The sequence below is a fragment of the Typopeltis vanoorti genome, chromosome 5 (genome assembly GCF_054136105.1).
Source record: "Typopeltis vanoorti isolate ZY-2024b chromosome 5, IOZ_Tvanoo_1.0, whole genome shotgun sequence".
Lineage (NCBI taxonomy): Eukaryota > Metazoa > Arthropoda > Arachnida > Uropygi > Thelyphonidae > Typopeltis > Typopeltis vanoorti.
The window spans coordinates 11815166-11839403 of NC_143553.1; the positions used below are offsets into that span (position 1 = coordinate 11815166).

Here is a 24238-nt window from a genome sequence, read left to right on the forward strand (position 1 = left end):
GTAAATTTCTGCATAGAACACTTAGAGAACTCAACATAGCTACAAGAAAACCTGTAGACTATTTGATTCCCAGATATATTAATATGCATTTTTAGTACATCTAAACAGCCAACATTCTAAATATACTTCACAACGGAAAAATAAAAGTATTTCAAATGGGTCGTTACGTGATTCTATTTAAACACACACAAAAAAGTGTACTATTATTCAGGGTAAACAATACAGTATTCTTAAAACATGAGCTCATAAGGCTACAGTTATCTGATCTAATAAATAACACAACTCTTGTCACAGATATCTTTGCTATACAGTTTTAAGAAATGTACATCATTATACAATATTACTATTATTATTATTATTATCATCTAATAAGACCTGATAGAGCCACAGACTCATCTAGGAGGTACCTTTTGTCATAAACACAGCTCATCATACTGTTCTTAAACCCATTCTCTGCAGACATCAAGCTAATCAGGCTATGCATTCCAGTCATTCAAAACTCATCAAATTCCTGATATGACATCCCAAGGGGATGTCCAGGTAACTATGACAGCACTACATGACTAAGTTTACATAATTATTAATTTCTTATCAACAATTTTCGACCAAATCAATCTATAACTTGTGATCATTCTAATATTGTCATATCTAACATTTCCTGCTTCTAAGGCAGTTCTGACTGAATCAATTCACTTAGACCTTGGTCTTCCTCTGAGTCTCTTTCCTGCCATCTTTGAATTAAACACTTGTTTTAGTAATATTTCTTCACCCATTCTATTTAACTGGCAATACCACTTTAGATTAGCTCTGCTGACACTTTCTTGAATGCTAATAATGTCAAGTTTCATTCTAATATCGTCATTTTTAATATGATTCTGCCATTGATGTCATCTGTTCACTCCCCTAATTTTTTTCAGAACCCTGATATCTGTGGTCTCTAGTCTTTGATCAAGTTCTTATTTCTAACTCACCTTTCAGATTCACAACTTAAAAATTGTTTTAAACACTGCGTTGTATACTGCTGGTTTGTTGTTTTGGCTAACTTCCTTCTTATTCCATAAAAATTTATTCAGCTAGCTACTCACCATACCAGGTTTGCTAATTTTGTTGTCTATTTCCAGATTTACCCTACCATCTTCACTAAAAACGATACCTAAACAGCCGAAATATTTTACTTGCTCTATAGGATCTCCATTAATAATGATCTAAAGTTTCTATGCTCCTGCCTATTTACATAGTTTTGGTCTTTTTGTGGCTGATTTTCATGCAAAATTTGTTACATCTGTTATTCAATTTAGTTAGAGAATCCTGGAGACAAACCAGATGTGTTTAGAAGTACAACATTATCTGCATAAAACAAAGAGCTAAATTTGACATATCCAATTCTAATATCAGGATTGAATGATGTAATCCATATAGATGATGAATAAGCGTACACAGCGTGAGAAAGGTGGATGCTCCGAGAGGAGGTGGAGCATGTGTAGATAGGAAAGAAATGGGATGACCTGGGATCAAGAGCAAAGAGTTGGAATTGAAAAGGGTTTTAAAAAGAAAGGGAAATGGCCCCAGTCGAGCATTGAGAGATCACATCGAGAGAGTGGTACCAGTGGAACTAGCTGTAGATCCAGAAATGAGCTGTTGTGTTTATATACAATGCTAGAAGTATAAGAAACAAGGCAGATGAAATGGTTATATTAATTGGGTCTGTTCAGCCAAAGATTGTCGGAATAAGTGAGACATGGTTGGAAGAACACGACATGCTGACAGGAATAGAGATGTAAGGGTATGATGTGTTTTGTGAGGATAGAAGGGCTAAAAAGGGAGGGGGGGAGTGCTATTCATGATAGAGAAAGAGTTATGTCCATACAAAGTAGAGATGCAAGAAGGAAATAGTGCCAGTGGTTTTGAGGCAGTATGGTGTGAGATAGAGGTGAATGGAATCAAATACTTGGCTGGATGTTGTTATAGATCAGGTAATGTGGATGGTGGTCATAATGAAATGTATAATTAAATTATTCAAGCAAATAAGAAAAGGATGATCATTATGGGCGATTTTAATTATGGCAATATAGACTGGAATGATGAGATAGCAACTGGAAGTAAAGAAAATGAGTTTCTTGAGTTTTTGAGGGATAACCATCACAGACAGTATGTAACAGAGGGCACAAGAGGATTCAGGGTCTTGGATTTGGTCATCTCATCAGAGGATGTAATTATAAATGAGGTGTCAAATCAACCACCAATTGGTGAGAGTGACCATGAGGTGATTATCTGGGTGGTTGCCAGCAGTGTGAGGACCTCTGTGAGAAAAGGATATATGTGGAACTACAAGGGAGGCGATTATGAAGAGCTCAGGAGACAGCTTGCAGGTGTAGCATGGAATGAGGAGTTAGCTGGAAAAGAGATCAATGCAGCTTGGGGGATTTTCAAAAACTATCTAGTAGATGCAATGTCTAAATGTATTTCAAGGGTGAGAAGGTTAAATAAGGTAGGTGTGAGATGGATGAATAAAGAGATTAAGCATGCGATACAGAGAAAGAGGGCATTGTGGAGGTAGCATAAGAGAAGTGGAAATAACCAATTCCATGAGGTCTACAAAGACCAGGCATGGAGGGTAACTTGGTTGGTGAGGGTAGCTAAAGAGAGGTATGAACAGCAGTTAGCTAATGAAGCCAAAAACAATCCTAAGGAGTTCTTTTGATATGTAGCCGCCAGCAAAAGAAAGAATGATTATGGAAGGATGACACTGATAGTAAAAAATGGTATAAAGACAGCTGTTGCAGAATGTGTGGTGGAGATACTTAATGAGCAATTCATAGAGGTCTTTCAATCTTGTGAATGTGACTTCATGGAGAGATTGAGAGCAGTAGATGATGGGGAAGAGAGACTGACTCCAAGTGAGCAAGAAGTGTATAGAAAGTTGAGTAAACTAGATGTTGATAAAACTGTGGGACTTGGTAATATATCACCATGTATTCTGAAGGAATTTGCCAGGGAGTTGACTCTTGTCTTGACATATTTTTTTAATACGAGTCTTGCACTCGGTCAAGTCCCTAAGGAGTGGAAGGAGGGCAAGATTGTGCCACTTCATAAAGGAACTGATCGAACTCAAGCTTCAAACTATAGGCCTCACTGTTGGAGAAGCTTGTGAGAACTAGGATCCAGAGTTGGGTTGACAACAATGGTATTATCTTTGATGGGCAGCATGGATTTGCTAAAGGGAGGTCATGTTTTAGAAATCTACTTATTACAATAAAGTGACTGCTTCCTTGGACAGAGGAGAAGGATACACAGTAATATATTTGGATTTTGCAAAAGCTTTTGATAGAGTACCTCATGATAAGTTGACAGTCAAACTAGAGCAGATGGGGTTGGATATTAGATTAGTGCATTGGATTGGAGACTGGCTATCTGATAGGTATCAACAAGTTGTGTATGTGGGTGCGATATCCAGGAAAAGGAAAGTCACTAGTGGAGTGCCTCAGGGGTCTGTTTTAGAGCCATTACTATTTAACTTGTATTATTATTATTATTATTATTGTTCCGGGAAACTCCAAGGAGTCGACAGACTCATCGAGGGAGGCCCTAACATCATGTCAAGAACAACTATTCAACATTCACACAGTATCTATCATACCTTGCCTTGAACTCATTCACGGTCGTAGCACCCACAACAGACTCTGGAAGCTTATTCCACTCATTTACCACTCTCCAAGTAAAGAACCTAGCTCTAACACCCTTGTCAACCACGCTCTTGCCCAGCTTCCATGCATGGCCCCTAGTCCTCCCACCACCAGTCATATTTTCAAAAATATCTTCTGGATCTATCTTATAAAAACCCTTCAGTAATTTGAATGTCTCAATCATATCACCCCTCCTTCGCCTATCGTCCAATTTCTGCAACCCACAAATCTTCAACCTATTCTCATAAGGTTCATTCCACAGACCTGCTATCATCTTGGTCACTCGTCTCTGGACCCTCTCCATTTCCTCCCCATCACGAAGAAACCCTGGTGCCCATAGCTGGGCACAGAAGTCCAGATGGGGTCTTATCAAGGCTCGATACAGAGGAACAACAACTTGTTCGTCTCTGCATGTTAAAGTATTTTTCAGAAGCCAAGTGATTTGGTGAGCTGTTTTAGTTACTTTTGCAATGTGCCCCCTAAACTTCAACTCCCTATCCACCAACACTCCCAAATCCCTGGCCTAATCAATCTCCTGGAGTATGGTTCCACCAATGCGATATACTGCTGCTATTCTTTTCACCCCAAAGTGCATAACCTTACACTTTGCCACATTAAATTGACATCCATTTTTCCTAGCCCAGTCCTCCAAACTATCCAAATCATCATGTAAAATTTTGACATCCTGTGCACTCACAATTGCTCTACCCAACTTTGCATCATCAGCAAACAAGTGAACATTTCCTCTCAGATCCTTTCCAATATCATTGATGAACAAATTGAAAAGCAGTGGTCCAAGAACAGAGCCCTGCGGCACTCCACTAGTCACAAGACGTCTTTTAGACTCCACTCCTGAATAAACCACTCTTTGATATCTCTCCTTCAACCACCGTCCTATCCATCTCACCAACCCTATATCTATACCCATCTGCTCCAGTTTACTGATTAGGGTTCCATGTGGTATCCTATCAAAGGCCTTGGCAAGGTCCAGTAGTATCACTGTAAACCCATTACCCGTATCCAGTTCAGCCATCACTGTGTTATAAAAGGTGAGCAAGTTACTGAGGCATGATCTACCCTTCACAAAACCATGTTGTACCCCATACAATATCCCATTTTCATCTATCCAATCCTGTATTCTTTTCTTGACTAATTTCTCTAAGACCTTGACAATGATTCCTGATATGCTAATCGGTCGGTAATTTACAACAGCAGTCTTGGAACCACCTTTATGCAGTGGAACTATTTTCCCCTCTTTCCACCCGCTCGAGACTAACCCAGACCCGAGACTCAAATTAAACAAATTGGTCAAGGGTACTGACAATTCTTTAGCTGCTTCTCGTACAACACGAGCTGGTATACCATCCAATCCCACAGATGTATTGACATTGAGGTTATGCAATAGACTACTCACCTCCACTTCATTAACCACAATTCCCGTATAATCTACTGGTTTATTCGTTTCTGCAATGTCACCACCTGGATGATATACTTTTGCAAAGTGCTCACTCAGTAACTCAACTATCTCAACTGATTCAGTTACCTCCCTACCATCGGCATTCTTTAAAATCAATCTGCCATGTACATTTTTCCTTTTACTTGCTACATATCTAAAAAACTGTTTAGGATTCTCTTTAGCCTGCATGGCCAATGTTCTTTCGTAATCCTTTTTTGCTTTTCTTACCACACTCGTCACCCTTCTGGCCTGCGCTTTATACCGTTCATGTGCCTGCCGGTCACCCTTCTCCTTAAATTCCCTCCATAGTTGTTTCTTTTTTTGCAGCTCGAGCTTAATGGTGTTATTCATCCATTTAACCCCTACTTGATTTATTATTCAGACTCTAGGTATACAGTCAGCCATTGCTTCATGCAAGCACTTCTTAACTACCTACCATGCACTATCAACTTCTAGTCCTTGCAGTTGTACATGCCATGGCACTGAACCAATTAAACTCCTAAGCTTGTCATACTTTCCAGCCCTATAATTCCACATGTACCCTGTCTTAATTGAAAATTCTACACCTTTAGCCACCTCCCAAGTTAAGACCCTATGATCACTCTCACCGATTGGTGGCAATGTGGTCATATTTGTTACAGCCAAATCCTCAAATGTAATTACTAGGTCAAGCACTCTCTGACCCCTAGTATTTTTCATTACATGCTGTCGCAGATAGTTATCCCTTAATAACCGCATAAAATTCAGTTCCTTCCTCCCGTGTGTCCTCTCCTCACTCCAATCAATGCGACCATAGTTGAAATCTCCCATAATAATCACTCTCCTTCCACCCATTTCTTCTATTTGCTTGTGCATACTGTCACCACCATCTTTTCCATCACCTGGTCTATAGCAGCACCCAATTGTATATTTAGTTCTGCTAGCCACAATCTCACACCAAATGGCCTCAAATGTGCTCTTTTCTCTATCCTGCAATTCAACTTCTATTCTCCTTGGCTGTAGCTCATCAGCTATCATCAACAATACTCCTCCCCCCATTTTATTCTCTCTGTCATTCCTGAACACACTATACCCATCACATTCAATCCCACTAGTTATATCATCTACAGTCAGCCATGTTTCACTAATACCTATAACCTGTGGTCTGGAAGTGCCAACCATGGCCAAAAACTCTTCCTTCTTGTTCCTAATACTCCTAGTATTAGTGTACATGAATTTAAGACCCCCATTAGCCCCAACCCTACCTTGATGCCTTATATTAACTATCCCACTCTGATTTGTTGTCCTTATTTGCTCGGGCATATTATATTCATTCTTACATTCAACTGCCTCCCTAAGGACTGTATATCTACTCCCCCCCCCCCCTTAATAAATCTAGTTTCCCTGAATTTGCACATCCACTACATTCAGCAACACTTTCTCAAGTCTTCTTATACCGTAACCATTCAAATGCAAGCCATCCATCTTATATAGATCCTTTCGCCCATCAAACTCACTCCACACATCCACAAATTACACACCACTCGTCATACATAACCCACGCATAAAGTCATTCGCAATTATGGCCCTCCTTTTAAACATTTCACTGTCATACCGTGGCAACAGACTAATCATTCTAACTCTCTCACTCTTTTCTTTTGCTACCTCAAACAATTCATTCAGGTCTTCTATCATTTCCATTTTATCTCCTTTCAAATCATTCGTACCTGCCACAACAATCATTTCTTTCACCCTTTCCTTTTGCTCTCTAATAGACTCAGTTACGTCCTTTATGGTCGCACCAGGTTGGTACGATTTTGTCAAATCCTCTACTAACACACCTCGTACTAACGAGTCTCCATACAGCACTCTATCCTTCATTTTGTTCATGTTCACATTCATACGTCTATTTTTCCTGTCATACCTTTTATTATTGGTTGGTTCATTCAGTCTACTTTTGTTCATGCACTCTAGCTGCTGTTTTGCTCTTTCTATCGCACTATTCAACAACTCGATCTCACTCAATGCATCTATCTCATCTTTTTTATTCTCTGAGAAACCATTTATACTATCATTCACACTTTCTACATTCACATTCTCACAATTTTCATGTACAACTTTGCCGTTTCTTGTCATATCCCTATCTCCTTCATTCTGAAGGTTGACAAAAATATCACACTCACAATCCGAAATACACTTCAATTCCTCAATCTCCCTACATTTTCTACACACATACAATCCTTTATTATCATCTAACCACACTCCGACCGCACTCCGCAAAGCGTACATTTCACAGCTAGTACACTGACTCATTTCTTTTATGCTACCGTTCTTTGATAACGATGGCGAACCATCATTACTGGCCGCCATTTTCCTTCGCACAGGTGCCATACTTATTTGCAACGTGTTTTGTCAAATTATACGTTATAACACACCAAAAACGGACGCACTAAAATACGCAAGGCAAACAAAACAAAACTACACAATATTAAGTAATTTGTATCGATAACTGAAAATGATACTTATCTTATCTGGAGCTTGCACGAACACTACACATTACGAATTCATCTAGCGGCGACTTCCCGACATAGATTATGTTATAAAACACTTTAGTAACACTAACCACGCTAATAAAGCTCCAATAATATACCAAAATTACACACTTAAGTCCATTAAATTGAATCCAAAACATCAATAAATCAACAAAAAACAGAAATCTCTCAGGAGCTCTCCGATAGCATGTCCGTTCACCAGCTAGCCTCGACACCAATCAATGATGATATTGGCAAAGATTTGGATGGAGATATTCAGTTGTTTGCAGATGATGCAAAGTTGGGATGAACCATAAAGAGTAGTGAAGATGTTGTGGCCTTGCAAGAAGACTTGAATAAATTGAGTGATTGGGCATGGAAATGGGGATGTGAGTTCAAGTTAAGGCGAATTATATGTAGTAGCTCAGATGTTATCGCCTTACAAGAAAACTTGAATGGACTAAGTGAATAGGTTTGGGAGTGGAATATGGCAGTTCAGTATTGCAAAATGTAAGGTTTTAAAATTTGGAAAACAAAGATAGGATGCAGAATTTATGCTTGGTGAGAATATATTGTTGGAGGTAGAGGAAATAAGAGATCTGGGGGTGATAATGGATAAGGATCAAAAATTTAGTGGACACATCGCCAAAATTGTGAAGACAACACAAAGGCTTCTGGGAATGATGCAGAGGACACTGATGTGTAGGAGTAGGGAGATTCTTGTTCTGTTGTATAAGTCTTTGATTAGGCCACACGTGGACTATTGTGTCCAGATTTGGTCACCTGGTTTTCAAAAGGATAAAGAGATGCTGGAAAGGGTCCAAAGGCGATTGACTAATGTAGTTTCTGACCTCTGGAGTGTCGAGTATGAGGAAAGATTGAGAAGATATAATTTGCATAGTCTGGTGGAGAAGAGGAAGAGGGGAGATATGATAGAGACCTACAAGTTGGTAAGGGGTTGTTATAGAATCAATGCTGGAGAAGTTCTACAGAAAATATTGGGAGATCAGGGAAGAACCAGAGGTCATCCCTGGAAACTGTATAAAGAGGATGTGGGAGACAGGTTTTTTTTGTGCAGAGTTGTAAATGATTGGAATGCCTTGCCTGAGAGTGTGGTGTCTGCAAGGAGTTTGAATGTGTTCAAGGCACAGTATGATGAGCTGTGTGTGTGATAAAAGGACCTCCCAGTTGAGGTCTTGGGGTAGGAATAATAAGAGTGGAGATAACGTGCATCCTTGTCTTATGCATGATTTTACATGAAACCATCTTATTTCCTTCAATTCTAACTGCTGACTGACAACTTAAATATATACTATGCAGCAATCCTTCGAGTAATGTGCTCTTTAAAATGGGCTTATTAATTGAAAATGCACTAGTCATATATAATAACCTACGGGAAAAAGTATAATTTGTTCCTCAAGTTTCTCTTTCGATCCTTAATTTTCTTTCTTTTTTTTTTTTTATTATAAAAGGATTAGGGTATGTCTCTGGGCCTAGTTAAAGGAAAACCATGAAGCTGAAAGACAATAAAACATTTAGAATATGACTTTATTATTCTACTTCTTAACAAAGAATTGAGCTAATATAGTTTGGCAGGCACTCTGTTTCTTTGTCTTCATACAACTGACCGTATAGAAATTTCACTGCTTCTCTCTTCATCAGGGTCAGCCTCTGAGCAATGCTGCTTGAAAACTTTGATTGCATGAAAACTTATTCAAATTGTTCCTGTGAAATCTCTTTTGGTTGACTGTCAGGGGTTAATTTTTTTTCATATTTTTCATATTTTCCCACTGATTTTAATTAACTCTTGGACGTTATCATTGACAATCTCATAAAAACCCAGTTCACTCCTGATGTTGGCAATTTCCTCAACAACATTTTCCATTTCATTTGAAAAGCCTCTAAAATCATTTGCACAATGCAGAAGAATGTGCTTCCAAACAGCTCACATATTGCTAGCAATAATTTCATTCCAAGATTGCTGAATATTTGATATCTTTAATTTCTAGTATAACCAAGTGAAAAAACTTCCCACAACCTTTCTCTAATCCGGAGTAATTTAATAATAAGATGTGACACCTTTTGGAAACTGATATATGCATTACTTCAACCTTAGTATCACTTCTGGGTCTGGCGCTCCCACCGAAGAGACCTCAATAAAGGTCGAAACCGCTCTGGGTAGTTACCCTTACCATAATGCGCAGCATTATACATGTCTGCAAGGAGATGTGCTTTGCATTACAAGATACTAAGGCAAATGATGTCAAGTCATACCACGAGTTGCCCCAGTCCTGAAAATACTTCAGGTGCAAACTTTGTTTGCTGACACTTGGATAAAGGATTAAACCAAGTATATAATTTATTGGTATCTTTAATTTATAATACTTTGATTTCAAGTGGTATACACACATGATGAACTTGAAGGAGCCTTACCTTTCTCTTTATATTCAGTAACTTTTCTTAAAATTATTCTTATAGTTGATTCACCTATTTTGTGTTCTTGTCCTATCTTTGCTCTGTGCATTTGCCTTGTTCATTTTTTTTTATTATTTCAAGTTTTTCTACCAATGAGATTACTTTTTGAATCTTTTTCACACTTCCAATTTTTTGCCCACTAATTCTTTTACTCATGATTGAAGGTTGGGAAAATACTTTAAAATTAAAAAGTAAGGAAAACAATTGCAAAGGAGGCATGAGATATGATTAGAAAAATGCTATGTAATTAGCAGGCGACATAAATTTTGGCAGTAAATTTGGAACACAGTGTGCATGGAAATAGTGTAGTACTGCATATGCCATTAAAAAATAGCGTTATGAAATGTTTTAAATCAGCAACTAAATTATTTCATCCTGGTGAGTGATTTTTTAAAAATAGTTAGCCATAAAAAATGTATAGATAGGAAACTTTTTTAAATCTGTAATATTTATTTTTAAGATGTATATAGGTGCACTAATCGAATTTTAGAGGTGCATTAATTGCATTTGGGTATAGAAAAAAAAGATGCACTATTTGAAAACGCACTAATCAGAGATGCATTAATCGAGGGATTGCTATATGTTGCTCTTTGTAATATGCCATTCACCCCCATATAATTGTGGTGTTTTTGAGAAGTTTTTCTTGGAGAACTTTGTCATATGCCTTTTCCAGATCTACAAAACTTAAGTACAGATCCTTGTCATATTCCCATGATTTCTCAACTATTTATCATAAAGTGAAAATCTGATCTTAACAATCTCTGTTCAGCATGAACCCAGCTAGTTCTTCTCCAAGTTTCTCTTCCACAATCATTCTCAACCTCTTTTCAAGTATATCCTCGAATAAATATTACCTGGAACATTTAGTAGAAAAATTATTCTGTAATTCACTCATTCAGTTTTATTCCCTTTTTTTTATAGATGGGTATTATGAGAGTTCTACTCCAATCAGTGGGAATTTGACCTTCTGACCAGATTCAGGTCAAATACCTCCACCTCCTCTTTGCATTCCTTTTGAAAATTTTCTAGTATGGTTCTGTCACTGCTTGTTTCATTTAACAGAATCTCCTTATTTCTTCAAGTCGGTGTCCTCTACATCACTGCCAGAATTCATTGTGTTCTCCTCACAATTTTGGCAAGATGTCCTCTAAATTTTAGATCCTTATCCACCATCACCCCTAGATCTCTTATTTCTTCTTTCTATTGTTGGACATTATTTCATATAATGTCCAACAATATATCCTCATCCAGAGTAAATTCTACATCCATTTTCTGTTTTCAAATTTTAAAACCTTACATTTTGCAATACTGAACTGCCATATCCCACTCCCAAGCCTATTCACTCAGTCCATTCAAGTTTTCTTGTAAGGCGATAACATCTGAGCTACTACATATAATTCGCCCTAACTTTGCATAAACTGCAAATAACTGTATATCCCCATTCAAATCTTCCCAAATATTATCAGCATACAGGTTAACACAGCTATGGCCCTAAAATAGACCATCTGAGGCACACCACTAATGACTTTCCTCTTCTGGAATATTGCTTCCCTCATACACAACTTGATAATACCTATCAGACAGTTAATATCCAATCCAATACATTAGTTTAATATCTACTCTCCAACTCAACCCAATACTGGATCCTGATTCTCACCAGCATTTCCAACATTTTAACCACAACATCTGATACAGAGAATGTATCAGGTGTTGTATGAATCTTGAATCTACAATTTGATGCTTCAATTCTATCACCTCCTATACGAAGCAGTGTCCCTTTGTGTATAATCGTGCTTTCCTTCCACTCCTTTGAAACATGATCAATGTAAGACTCATATTATACAAATATGTCAAAGCAGATGTCAACTCTCTGGGACATTCCTTCAAAATAAGAAGCTATATATCATCAAGTCACACAGCTAATTAATATCAAGTTGTTTAAATCCTCATTATATCTCCTTCTCACTCACAGTCAGTCGCTCCTCACATTCACAAGGATGAAAGATCTTTATGAACTGCTCCTTAAATATCTCAACTACATCATCTACAGCTGTGGCATCATCAGCTAACTGCTGCTGACATTGAACTTTTGTTACCCTTACTTAGTCACCCTCCTTGCCTGTTCCTTGTATTCGTCATGGAATTGATTATTACCACTTCTCTTATGGAGCCTCCATAATGTCTTTTTTCTCAGTATTGCATGCTTAATCTCTACATTCATCAATTTCACACCTCCGTTATTTAACCTTGTGACCTTTGGAATACTTCAGACATTACGTCTACTAGACAGTTCTTGAATATCACCTAAGCAGCACTGATTTCCTTTCTACCCAAATCCTTATTCCATGCTACAGCTGCAAGCTGTCTCCTGAGCTTCTCATAATCACCAAACTCGTAGTTATCCATTTTTCATTTTAGAAATTATGGACTTTACAACCACGTTATAAAAATCTATTTTAATTTTCCGACGTTTTGGCTTCATATTAAGGTCATCATCTGGAGTATATACAAATATACAAGGACAAGCTGAGTTACATTTCACAAAGTATATTAAAGAGACAATGATTTGATCAACGGTTATTCTACTGGCATGACCTCTACTGAAAATATCATATATATATTTAAAAAAAATAAAAAATCAAATAATATAAAAAATAAAAATAAAAAATCAAATAAAATTAAAAAAAGTAATTAATTATTTAGAAACTACATCAAAGCTATATTCTATTTAAGATAACATCAGAGAAACATTCATTCATACAGTAACAATAGTTTTCTTAGAGTAAACATGATGTCCTAATTTAACATGACAATTGTTATATTAGATTTAAGATTCTGGATTATCTACAGTCCTGTTTATAGTTGACTCTTAGGGAGAAAGGTTCCATGAGTAGAATATGTGTCTTCCATATGCTTGGGATTTTTAGACCATCATTATTGTTAAGATTAGAGTGGTTGATAAGAATCTCAAAAGCTTCCTTAACACGTTCACTGCCAACTATGAGTATACTTGTAGTTGATATATGAGCCTCACAAGCCAACTATGAATATACTCGTAGGTCGATTACCGACCTCCTATGCCAAGCACGAGTTAACTCGTACTATAAGCACCTTAATTTGGACCCTTGGCTTGTGAGTAAAGCAGAGAGCATGTCTAGGAGCTTGGTAGCAGGGAAATAATTTCAGAAAAAGTATAGTATATTATATGAGCCTCACAAGCCAGCTACGAATATACTCGTTTGTCAATTACAGACCTCCTATCCCAAGCACAAGTTAACCCGTAGTATAACCCGTAATTTGTAAATCAAATTACGAATGGTACACTTTAAAACAATTTTCCACGCACAATGGTGGTTTTTCCTGGCACACAGGACAATAATAACGTGTTTCCTGTCGTTGTTTGTTTCGTGTACATACTCAGTATTGCTTTGTCAGGTGATTCTTTTTTTCTGTAGGTGGTAAAATTTCCAAATAATGTAGATCCCAAATCCTGCTGATATTCTGTGATGTTGTAAACTCATCCATTCCAACAAAAACTGAGATAAATTTATCTCTAAATTTTAATGCAGTCATACCATTTCCAGTAACTATAATATAAAATTTATGTGCATTTCGAATGTATATATCAAAAATGCGTAATGCCAATTTCTTTGGGCATCTAATTGTCTTTCGTAATGCGGAATAGTATGATCAAATCATACAATGCTTTCTTACTAGAAAGCATTTGATCAGAAAGATCGATGCCTGACATACCCAAATTATAGTCCCTAAAAATATTTGGTTTTAACTAAATTTTCCCATTCAGATTTTTCGCTTCAAACATTTCAAATTTGTGCATATTTGAAATGGAAAGAACTTCCTTCTTATCCTTCCATTTGCTGACTAAAACAGGACCTGTTCTTTGCCAGACAAATTCCCCCTTCTTTAGTTTCTTCTGTATAACATCTGGTGGATTGTTTTTCCTATTATTTCGCAGTGTTCCACACACATAAGTTTTTCTGTCAGTAAGAGATTCAGTCAGAGCTACAGAATTATAAAAATTGTTCCATATGCAATACATAACCTCGGTCTAAATATTCTTCCATCAAGTGAAATACAATATCACATGCGTGACCCATTTTCGCTAAAGAGGATTCAGATTTACCTGTATAAATTTTTATTTTTATCACCAATCCATTCGATTTGCATAGTTCATAGAATTTCAAGCCATATTTATGTTTTTTGTTTTTTATGTATTGCCGAAACGACTGTCTACCATGCCACAACACCATTGACTCATCAATACATAAGTTTCTCTTTGGTGTGTAGCTTTGCATTACACTATTAACATGATCTAGGACTGGTCTTAGTTTTTGGGCAATTTATCGTTAGATGCTTGGGAATTATCTGTGAAATGCAAATAATGCAATTACATTGGAAATCTATTTTGGCCCGTTTTATAGCGCCAAAATGGAAAATTGCAAAGATGATTTGTACTCCAATAATGCTCAACAGATGGTAAATTACAAGGACCCATGTCTGTTGCTTTCCAGTATGAAATTCTTTGACTTCTTTTGATCTGTGCATATTTAGATAATCCAGAATCTTAAATCTAATATAATAATGGTCATGTTAAATTAGGACATCATTGTTACTGTAAGAAAACTATTGTTACTGTATGAAAGAATGTTTCTCTGATGTTATCTTAAATAGAATATAGCTTTGCTCAATATTTTGAAAAGCATATAAATTCGTTTGTTCAACTAAAATTGTGAGAAAATCTTCAGAAAAAAAAAAGTTCAACCAACTTTTCGATACTGAAATTTACTGTGTACATTTTAAACCCATAGTTTCAACAAAGTGAAATTGTGAGGAGCCTTGTTCTGAATTTTCCCAATTAGTAAATGTTGATGCATTTGGCTGGATGCAAACTTCATCTTCAGAATTTTCTTCATCATCTGAGTCACCGCTAGAGTTGTCTGTATGATTATAATCATCTTCGAAATCGGAACCAAATAATTCTTTCCATTCATCATCGCTCACATTAGCATAAATTTCTAATTCTTCATCAGTAAGCTTTCTTTTACTGGCCATGGCGTAACTGAAGATTTTTAGAGACTAGATGCAATAAACCTTACTGCACTGAATGCTGAACTGAAGTTACACAGTCTTCAGCGCATGTAATAGATAGGTGGGGTGATACGAGATTACTCGTACTGACCTCGAAGAAGTGAAAGTGCTTGGCGTGCGGTAACATACTATGCCCGAGGAGAGTGGCAGTGAACGTGTTAAATTTATGTTTTCAAGTCATAGAACTGACTTGAAAAGCACCAGTTGCTTACATCACACAAAAACATGGTATGAACGTAAATTTAAGAAAGCCTGTGAGATTCTTATCAACCACCCTAATCTTAACAATAATGATGGTCTAAAAATCCCAAGTATATGGAAGACACATATTCTACCCACGGAATCTTTCTCCCTGAGAGTTAACTATAAACAGGACTGTAGATAATCCAGAATCTTAAATCTAATATAATAATGGTCATGTTAAATTAGGACATCATTGTTACTGTAAGAAAACTATTGTTACTGTATGAAAGACTGTTTCTCTGATGTTATCTTAAATAGAATATAGCTTTGATGTAGTTTCTAAATAATTAATTACTGAAAAAGAGAGCCAAAAGGCTTCACTTCTGCTATGCAAAAGCATTCAAATTAAGTGGATATTGAATCCAACATTATTTCAAAGCCGAATAGAGAAACTACAAGAGTTTCAGGCCGAATATAGAATAGAAACTATAAAAGTTTCGGCAGATCCAAGCGTAAGCAAACCTTTCATGACAGGGGCAACTCATAGTAAAGATGGAGTAAGCTCCAATCACTATCCTTAGTATGGCCCATAATGTAAAACACATCTCCTAGCGGATATGTATGATGTTATATGTTATAGGGGGGGGGGTCACTACCCAGACCGGTTTCGACCTTTTTTGAGGTCTCGTCAGTGAAGCCAGACCAAGAATACTCAGGTTGCAGTGATGTAGAACTTATGCTTTACCATACGAGTTGCTAAAAAAGGTGTCACATCACAAAAGACACCGAGAATTACTGAAAAAGAGAGCCAAAAGGCTTCACTTCAGCGATGCAAAATTATACAAATTAAGTGGATATTGAATCCAACACATTATTTCAAAGCCGAATGGAGAAACTACAAGAGTTTCTATATTGTAGAGAATCTATTTTGCCGTAATTAATTAATTTTTTAATTTTATTTACATTTTTTATCATTTTTAAATATATATATATTATATTTTCAGTAAAGGTCATGCCAGTAGAATAACCGTTGATCAAATCATTGTCTCTTTAGCATACTTTGTGAAATGTAACTCAGCTTGTCCTTTTATATACTCCAGACGATGACCTTAATATGAAGGTCGAAACGTCGGGAAATTAAAATAGTTTTTTATAACACGGTTTGAAGTCCATAATTTCTAAAATGAATGCTGATCACCGTGTAACACTACAAAAAAGGAGACTTGTAGTTACACATATACCCTTTACTCATGGAAGTTATCACATGGTTGGCAACCACCCAGGTAATCACTTTAGAGTCACTCTCACCAACTGGAGAGAGAGAGAGAGAGAGCAAGATTTAACATCTCATTTATAATAACATCCTCTGATGAGATAAACAAATCCAAGACCCTCAATCCTCCTGTGCCCTTTATTACATACTGCCTGAGGGGTTATTCCTCAGAAACTCATTTTCTTTATTTCTGGTTGCTTTCTCATCATCCCAATCTATATTGCTATAATTAAAATCACCCATAATGATTTTCCCATTTGCTTATACATTTTTCCTGATCACTATTCTCCACACTACCAAGTTTGTAATAACATCCAAAGAAGTATTTCATTCTATTCACCTCTATCTCACACCATGTTGTAAAACATGAGGAATATTGTAGCCAGAAGGGGTAATTGTGGAACTACAAGGCAGGTAATTATGTGATGCTTAGGAGGAAGCTTAAATTTGTACCATGGTATAAAACACTGCAGGTTAAGGATGTTAGTAGTACATGTGATATAGTTAAGGGTCATCTAGAGGAAATAGTATTAAATTGTACACCTAGGGTAAGGAGGATTAACAAGATAGGAGTTAGATGAATGAGTAATATCATTAAGCATGAGCTGAAAAAGAAGAAAATGCTGTGGAGGGTATATAAAGAGAAAGGTGACCAACCAACTCATGAACAGTACAAGGCTCAGGCAAGAAAGCTGATTAGCATGGCAAGGAAGGCAAAATAAGATTATGAGAAGAATCTAGCCGAGGAGACCAAAGGAAATCCCAAAGAATTCTTACGCTATGTGGCAAGTAAGAAGAGAATGACTATGGAAGATTAACCTTAATGAGTGATTATGATCACAAGAAGACAGAAGCAGATAAAATAGTTGTGTTACTGCTTTAACTTATGTGACAGACACAAATGTGGGAACAGAGGTGGATGAATTGGAGGTTTTCAGGATATTGCAGAATCTCAATGTAAATATAGCTGTGGGATTAGATGGGATATTGATAATGTGGAAGGGAACTGGGAATGCCTTTGACTAAGCTGCTTAATTTAAGTCTCGGCTCTGGTAGAGTTCCAATGTAGTGGAAAGAGGGCAAAATTATTCCTTTGATTAAGGGAACTTCTAAGATTGAAGTAGCAAATTATAGACCAGTCAGTATCTCAGGAATAGTGGTAAAAGTACTAGGAAAATTTATAAAAAAAGAAAATTCAAAATGCATAGATAGAAATGTGATACTGTATGAGGGTCAACATGGCTTTGTGAATGGTTGGTCATGCCTTAGTAATTTATTAACTTTTTATAATAGAGTAACAGCTGAGTTGGATAAAGGAAATGGCTACAAGATGATTTTGCAAAGGCATTTGACAGAATACCACATCGAACTCTGTTACACAAATTAGAACAAATGGGGATGGGTATGACACTGGTTAAGTAGATAAGAGAGTGGCTGCAGGACAGATATCAAAAAGTGGTATATGGAGGGGCAGAATCGAGGTGAAAACAAGTGACTAATAGTGTGGCAAACGATTCAGTGCTGGGACCATTGCTGTTTAATTTGTATATAAACGATACAGAAAATAACCTGAAAGGAAATATTCAGTTGTTTGCTGATGATACAAAATTAGGTAGAGTAATAATTAATCAAGGTGATGTGGAGATCTTGCAAGAAGATTTAAATAAGCTGCCAGTATGAGCAAAAGTTAATGGGTGTCAATTTAATGTAGAGAAATGTCAAGTTATGTGTTTTGGGATAATTAGATTACAAGTTATGTACAACATTGATGGAATTGTTCTCCAGGAAATAGATGAAAGTAGAGATTTAGTGGCAGTGGTAAACAGAGAATTAAAGTTTAGAGGACATATTGTTAAGGTAGCCCATAATAATAGTTGGCTATTGAAGAACACATTAACAAGTAGAGATAACGAAGTTGTTATTCTTCTTCATAAGGCCTTAATAATGCACACATCTGGATAACTGTGCTCAAGTCTGTCTCCAGGGGAGACAGACTTGAGCACAGTTATCCAGATGTGGATTTTTTCAGAATGAGGAAGCAGTGGAGAGGATTCAGAGGTGAGTGACCAAGATGGTGAGTGGTCTGTATAATGTTCCCTATGAGGCTAGATTGAAGGTGTGTGTGGATTGCAGAAGTTGCTTGATAGGAGAAAATGAGGGGATATGATAGAAACATTTGTTGCTTAAATGGTTTTATAGGATAGATGCAAGGGAAATGTTTCAGCACTTGGTTAGAGGGATCAGAACAAGGGGTCATCCTTGGAAGTTAAATAAAGGTGCAATTAGTAGGGGTGAGAGGACTAGATTTTTTGCTTGGAGAGTGGTAAATGAGTGGAATGGGTTGTGAGAGTCAGTTAATGGGTTAAAGGAGAGGTATGATAGATTGTGTGGATAGATTGGATCTCCTGCGATGAGTCTTCGAACTCCATGGAGGTGCCTGTATTATAATAAGATTAATAATAATAATAAAACCATTACCACTATTTTCTCCTTGCATCTCTGCATTGTATGTACATAACTCTTTTTCCATTATCAATAGCACTCCAACTCCCTTTTTATTCTTTCTATCTTCACTAAATACATCATATCCTTCTATCTCTATTCCAGTCATGATGTCATCCTCATCCAACCATGTCTCCCTTATTCCAACAATTTTTGGGTGAACAAACTCAATCAATACAACAATTTCATTTCCCTTGTTTCTGATACTTCCAGCATTTGTATACAAGCATAACAGCTCATTCCTGGATCTATAACAAGTTTCTCTGATACCACTTATTAGATGTGAGTTGTCCATACTCCATCCATTTCTTTTTCTCCTTACTCATCCCAGAACCTTCTTCAAATCCAACTGATTTCCCTACATCCAGGTTATTCCCTTTTTGTCTACAAATGCATTCACATCCTCTTAGAGCATCAACCTTTCTCATGTGTTCCCCTGTCCAACTGAGTCATCCAATTTCCCTGTTTGTCTTGCACACTTATTCTCTCATTGTCTACACTCATGCTACCCACTTCTTCATTCATAAGCACCACTTCAATCTCTCTTTCCTTACTACCCTGCTCTTTCACATTGCTTGTTTCTTGCTTACTCTCACTTACACACACTCTTAACATTTGCATAATTTCCAACTGCTGTGTCAATTATGCCACCATATTTCCTCATATTTAAACTACTAAACTCATAATAAATTTAGTTTAATCCTTTATCCAAGTGTGAGTAAACAAAGTTTGCGCCTGAAGGTATCTTCAGGACTGGGGTAAGGTGGTACAACACCGGGCAACTCGTTGTAAAGGTGGAGCAAGCTAACATCACTCCTATCTCAGTATCTCCCATAATACAAAACACATCTCCTTGCGGATATGTATAATGTTATGCATTAAGGGAAGGGCCACTACCCAGACTAGTTTCAACCTTTATTGAGGTCTCTTCAGTGGGAGCCAGGCCCAAGTGGAGATACCAAACAGTGTGCCACCTTTTTATTAAATTACTCTGGATTTAGAGAAAGATGTTGAAAGTTTATTTTTCACTTGGTTAGACTATAATAAATTTAGTTTAATCCTTTATCCAAGTGTGAGCAAACAAAGTTTGCGCCTGAAGGTATCTTCAGGACTGGGGTAAGGTGGTACAACACCAGGCAACTTGTTGCAAAGGTGGAGCAAGCTAACATCACTCCTATCTCAGTATCTCCCATAATGCAAAACACATCTCCTTGCGGATATGTATAATGTTATGCATTAAGGGAAGGGCCACTACCCAGACTAGTTTCGACCTTTATTGAGGTCTCTTCAAACGGTGTGCCACCTTTTGGCAACGCCTATAGGTAGAGATGACCTTGTTAATGCTTCTGCTTGGTATCTCCACTTGGGCCTGGCTCCTATTGAAAAGACCTCAATAAAGGTTGAAACTAGTCTGGGTAGTGGCCCTTTCCTTAATGCATAACATTATACATATCCGCAAGGAGATGTGTTTTGCATTATGGGAGATACTGAGATAGGAATGATGTTAGCTTGCTCCACCTTTGCAACGCGTTGTCTGGTGTTGTACCACCTTACCTCAGTCCTGAAGATACTTTCAGGCGCAAACTTTGTTTGCTCACACTTGGATAAAGGATTAAACTAAATTTATTATAGTCTAACCAAGTGAAAAATAAACTTTCTACTAAACTCATATTTAACAAGCCTCATGGTCCATGTGAATATAGCATTTCTTCCATCATCTGGTTCTTTTCTCTTATTCAGGCTCTGTACATAAATATCTGTGACATCTTCCCACACATACATGCTCATTTACAACACATACCATTTATGAAAAAAACACATCATTTACTTTACTTGTCTTCCTTGCAGACCTATACAATGATTTGCCTTTTACTGCCATTGTGTATCAGTGTGCTAACAAAAATAATGAATTTATCATAATATCACCTACAAAATTTATTCAAACACCACATTCACACTCAAATATCTCACATCAATACTTAAAGGCAATATGAGAAAAAGTCAGAAGGTAAGTTACAAACAAAAGCAAAACAAATGAAATGGAAGTGGATGGTTTTCAGTGTGCATTACTAGGTAGTAGCACAGTTTAGATGAGGACAGTACATGTAACATGCATCCATGCACATATTTTGTAGCTGTTTTCAGCAGTCTAAATTAACTTCACTCAAGGAGTGTACAAATGTCAGTGATCCAAAAGAAATACATAACAGCAGCAGCAGCATTTCTTGTGGGTTACAAGACTTCTTGCAAAGGGTATTCATATAGAAATATGTATCATTTTTATTGCAGGAAGCATTTGTCATGTGCAGTAATTCACAGCTGGGTCCAAAAATTTTTGCAGGGATGCATGACATTTCAAGACGAAGACCAATTTTGTTAACCTGTTGAGAGTGCATCAAACACCACTATGAGATGGGTGGAATAGATCACCTGAGATGACAGGTAGATAATGATAGACAGTGTAGTGAGTACAACAGGTTATTTTCATGGTCTAACCTACAGGATAATGCATGATCATTTAAACTTTTGGAAAGTGTGAGTGTGTGCATGATAGGTGCCCAGAGAACTGAGCCCTCAGCACAAAATGTACTGACTGGGTCTAGCCTTGTAACTTTTCTTCTGCATAGCAGAAGAAAAGTTACAAGGGATACATCATGTTATAGGGGATAAATCATTGGTTCATCACTACTATCCTGAATCCAAAGCATGTTTCAATGCAATGGAAACATCCCTCTTCATTAGCAAGCAATAAGGTCAGAGTAATTAGGGAAATAACTCTCATTAGGGAAAGCTTATGGTCTTTTGGGATTCTTAGGGAGTACTACCGGCCCATTTTCAGAAGCATGGTGTAAATGCTAATGCCATATTGTACTGTGAAATTTTATTGACACTTTGGGATGTAATTCACACAAAGCGTCCAAGGCCTACTGACAAGAAGAATACTGCTCCTGCATAGCAATGCAAGACCTCATTCAGCTACAAGAACCCTGAAGAAGATTCGAGAAGTTTAGTAGGAACCCCTTCAACATCCATCTTACAGCCCCAACTGACTTTCACCTGTTTTTGACATGGTGAAGAAGCATTCTGGTAGCAAACATTTTGCTGATAATCAGCAGGTTGAAAATGAAGTGTAGAGTTGGATGAGACAACAAAAACAAAATAATTCCATACTTCTGGTTTTGAAGGATTGATAAAACAATGGGACAAGTGCATAAATGTTGAAAAGTATTATGCAGAGAAATAAATGCTTTTCAGAGATCAATATGGACAGTAGTGACCAAGAAATGTATAAGCAAATTACCAAAAATAAATAAAAAAACGATGATCATTATGGGTGATTTTAAACATTAGTATCGATTGGGATAGCAACCGGAAGTAAAGGAAACGAATTTCTCAAGTTTATGATGGATAACTACTTCAGAGTATGTAACAGAGGGCACACAAGGATTGGATTTGATCATCTCATCAGGGGATGTCATTATAAATGAGATGTCAAATACCCTCCAGTTGGTGAGAGTGACCATGTTACCTGAGTAGTTGCTAGCCATGTGAGGACTTTTGCGAGAAGAGAGTATACGTGGAACTACAAGGATGATAATTATGAGAGGCTCAGGAGACAGTTTGCATCTGTATCATAGACTGAGGAGTTGAGTGAAAAGGAGATCAATGCTGCTTGGGAGATATTACAGAACTGTCTAGTAGAAGCAATTTCTAAATATATTCCAAGGGTCACCAGGGTAATAAGATAGGTGTGAAATGGATGAATGAAGAGATTAAGTATGTGATACAGAGGAAAAAGGCATATTGGAAGCAACACAAAATGACTGGTAATAATCAGTTTCATGAGAAGTATAAAGAACAGGTAAGGAAAGCAAAAGTGCAGTATAAGTAGTAATTAAGAATAAAAAAATTAAGGGGTGACGGTTGATAAGGATTTAAAATTTATAGGACACATTGTCAAAACTGTGAGGACAGCAGAACAAATTCTGTCAATGATGCAGAGGACACTGATTTGTAGTAGTAAGAAAGAGATTCTGGTTCCATTGTATAAAGTATTGATTAGGACACATATGGACTACCATGCACAAATTTGGTCACCTGGTTTTCAAAAGAATTAAGAGATACTGGAAAGTGCCCAGAGGCAATTGACTAAGGTAGTTTCTGGTCTCTAGAATGCTAAGGATGAAGAAAGGTTGAGAAGATGGAATCTGCAGAGTTTAGTGGATAAGAAGAAGAGGACTGGTATGAAAAATGTACAAGTTGGTAAGGAGTTGTTACAGAATTAACATTGAAGAGGTTTTTCATACAATGGTTAGAAATGGGGGAGAACAAGAGGTGATCCCTAGATGCTATATAAGGAAGATGCAAGCAAGGGACTTAGGAGCAGGTTTCTTGCAAGGAGAGTTGTACCTGATTGGAATGCCTTACCTGAAAGTGTGGTATCTGCAGAGAATTTGAATATATTTAAGGTATAGTATGATGAGTTGTGTGTTTGACAAAGGAATCTCCCCAATGGGGCTTTGACTCCATGGAGGTCTTGGGATAATGATAATAATAATGATAATAATAAAATAATACGAATAATTATGTTCTATATAATCATGCCCACAATTTTTCTTCTAAACAAACATCTATGTATCTCCAATTGTATAACAAACTTCAGTAAAATAAATAATAATAATAATAATGAAATTATAAAATAAATCTGCAAAATGTATTCTTTTCAATGTTCACAGATTTATATTAAATGAGATATTATTACCTTATACTTTCTTTAATCTCCAAATTTTTGAATTCTTCATGAAGTATTTTTGCATTTTCAGCATGCTGCTGCTCTTTTTGTTTCTTACGACGTATTTCATTTTCTTCTATTTGTGCTTTCAAATCTTGTAAATGTTGCTTTTTTTGAGTCTCAAATTCTTTTTTAACATCATGGCTTATTTCTAACAACAGAAAGAAAATCTCTAAATATAACAGAAAAAGATAGCATAAAAACAGGTAAGCTATTTATTTGATATCACTGTAATTATTATGTACTGAAAATTAA

At 36.8% G+C, this 24238-nt stretch overlaps 1 protein-coding gene across 2 annotated transcripts in view; it reads right to left on the minus strand.

Moving 5' to 3' along the window:
• LOC150106226 (gamma-tubulin complex component 6-like) overlaps positions 1-24238 on the minus strand; it is a 909633-nt gene that overhangs the window by 342281 nt on the left and 543114 nt on the right. For both annotated transcript variants that reach the window (XM_090392253.1, XM_090392252.1), the window contains one exon: positions 23954-24134. In XM_090392253.1, coding sequence (XP_090248379.1) covers positions 23954-24134 — 181 coding nt within the window. The remainder of the gene's footprint in view (positions 1-23953; positions 24135-24238) is intronic.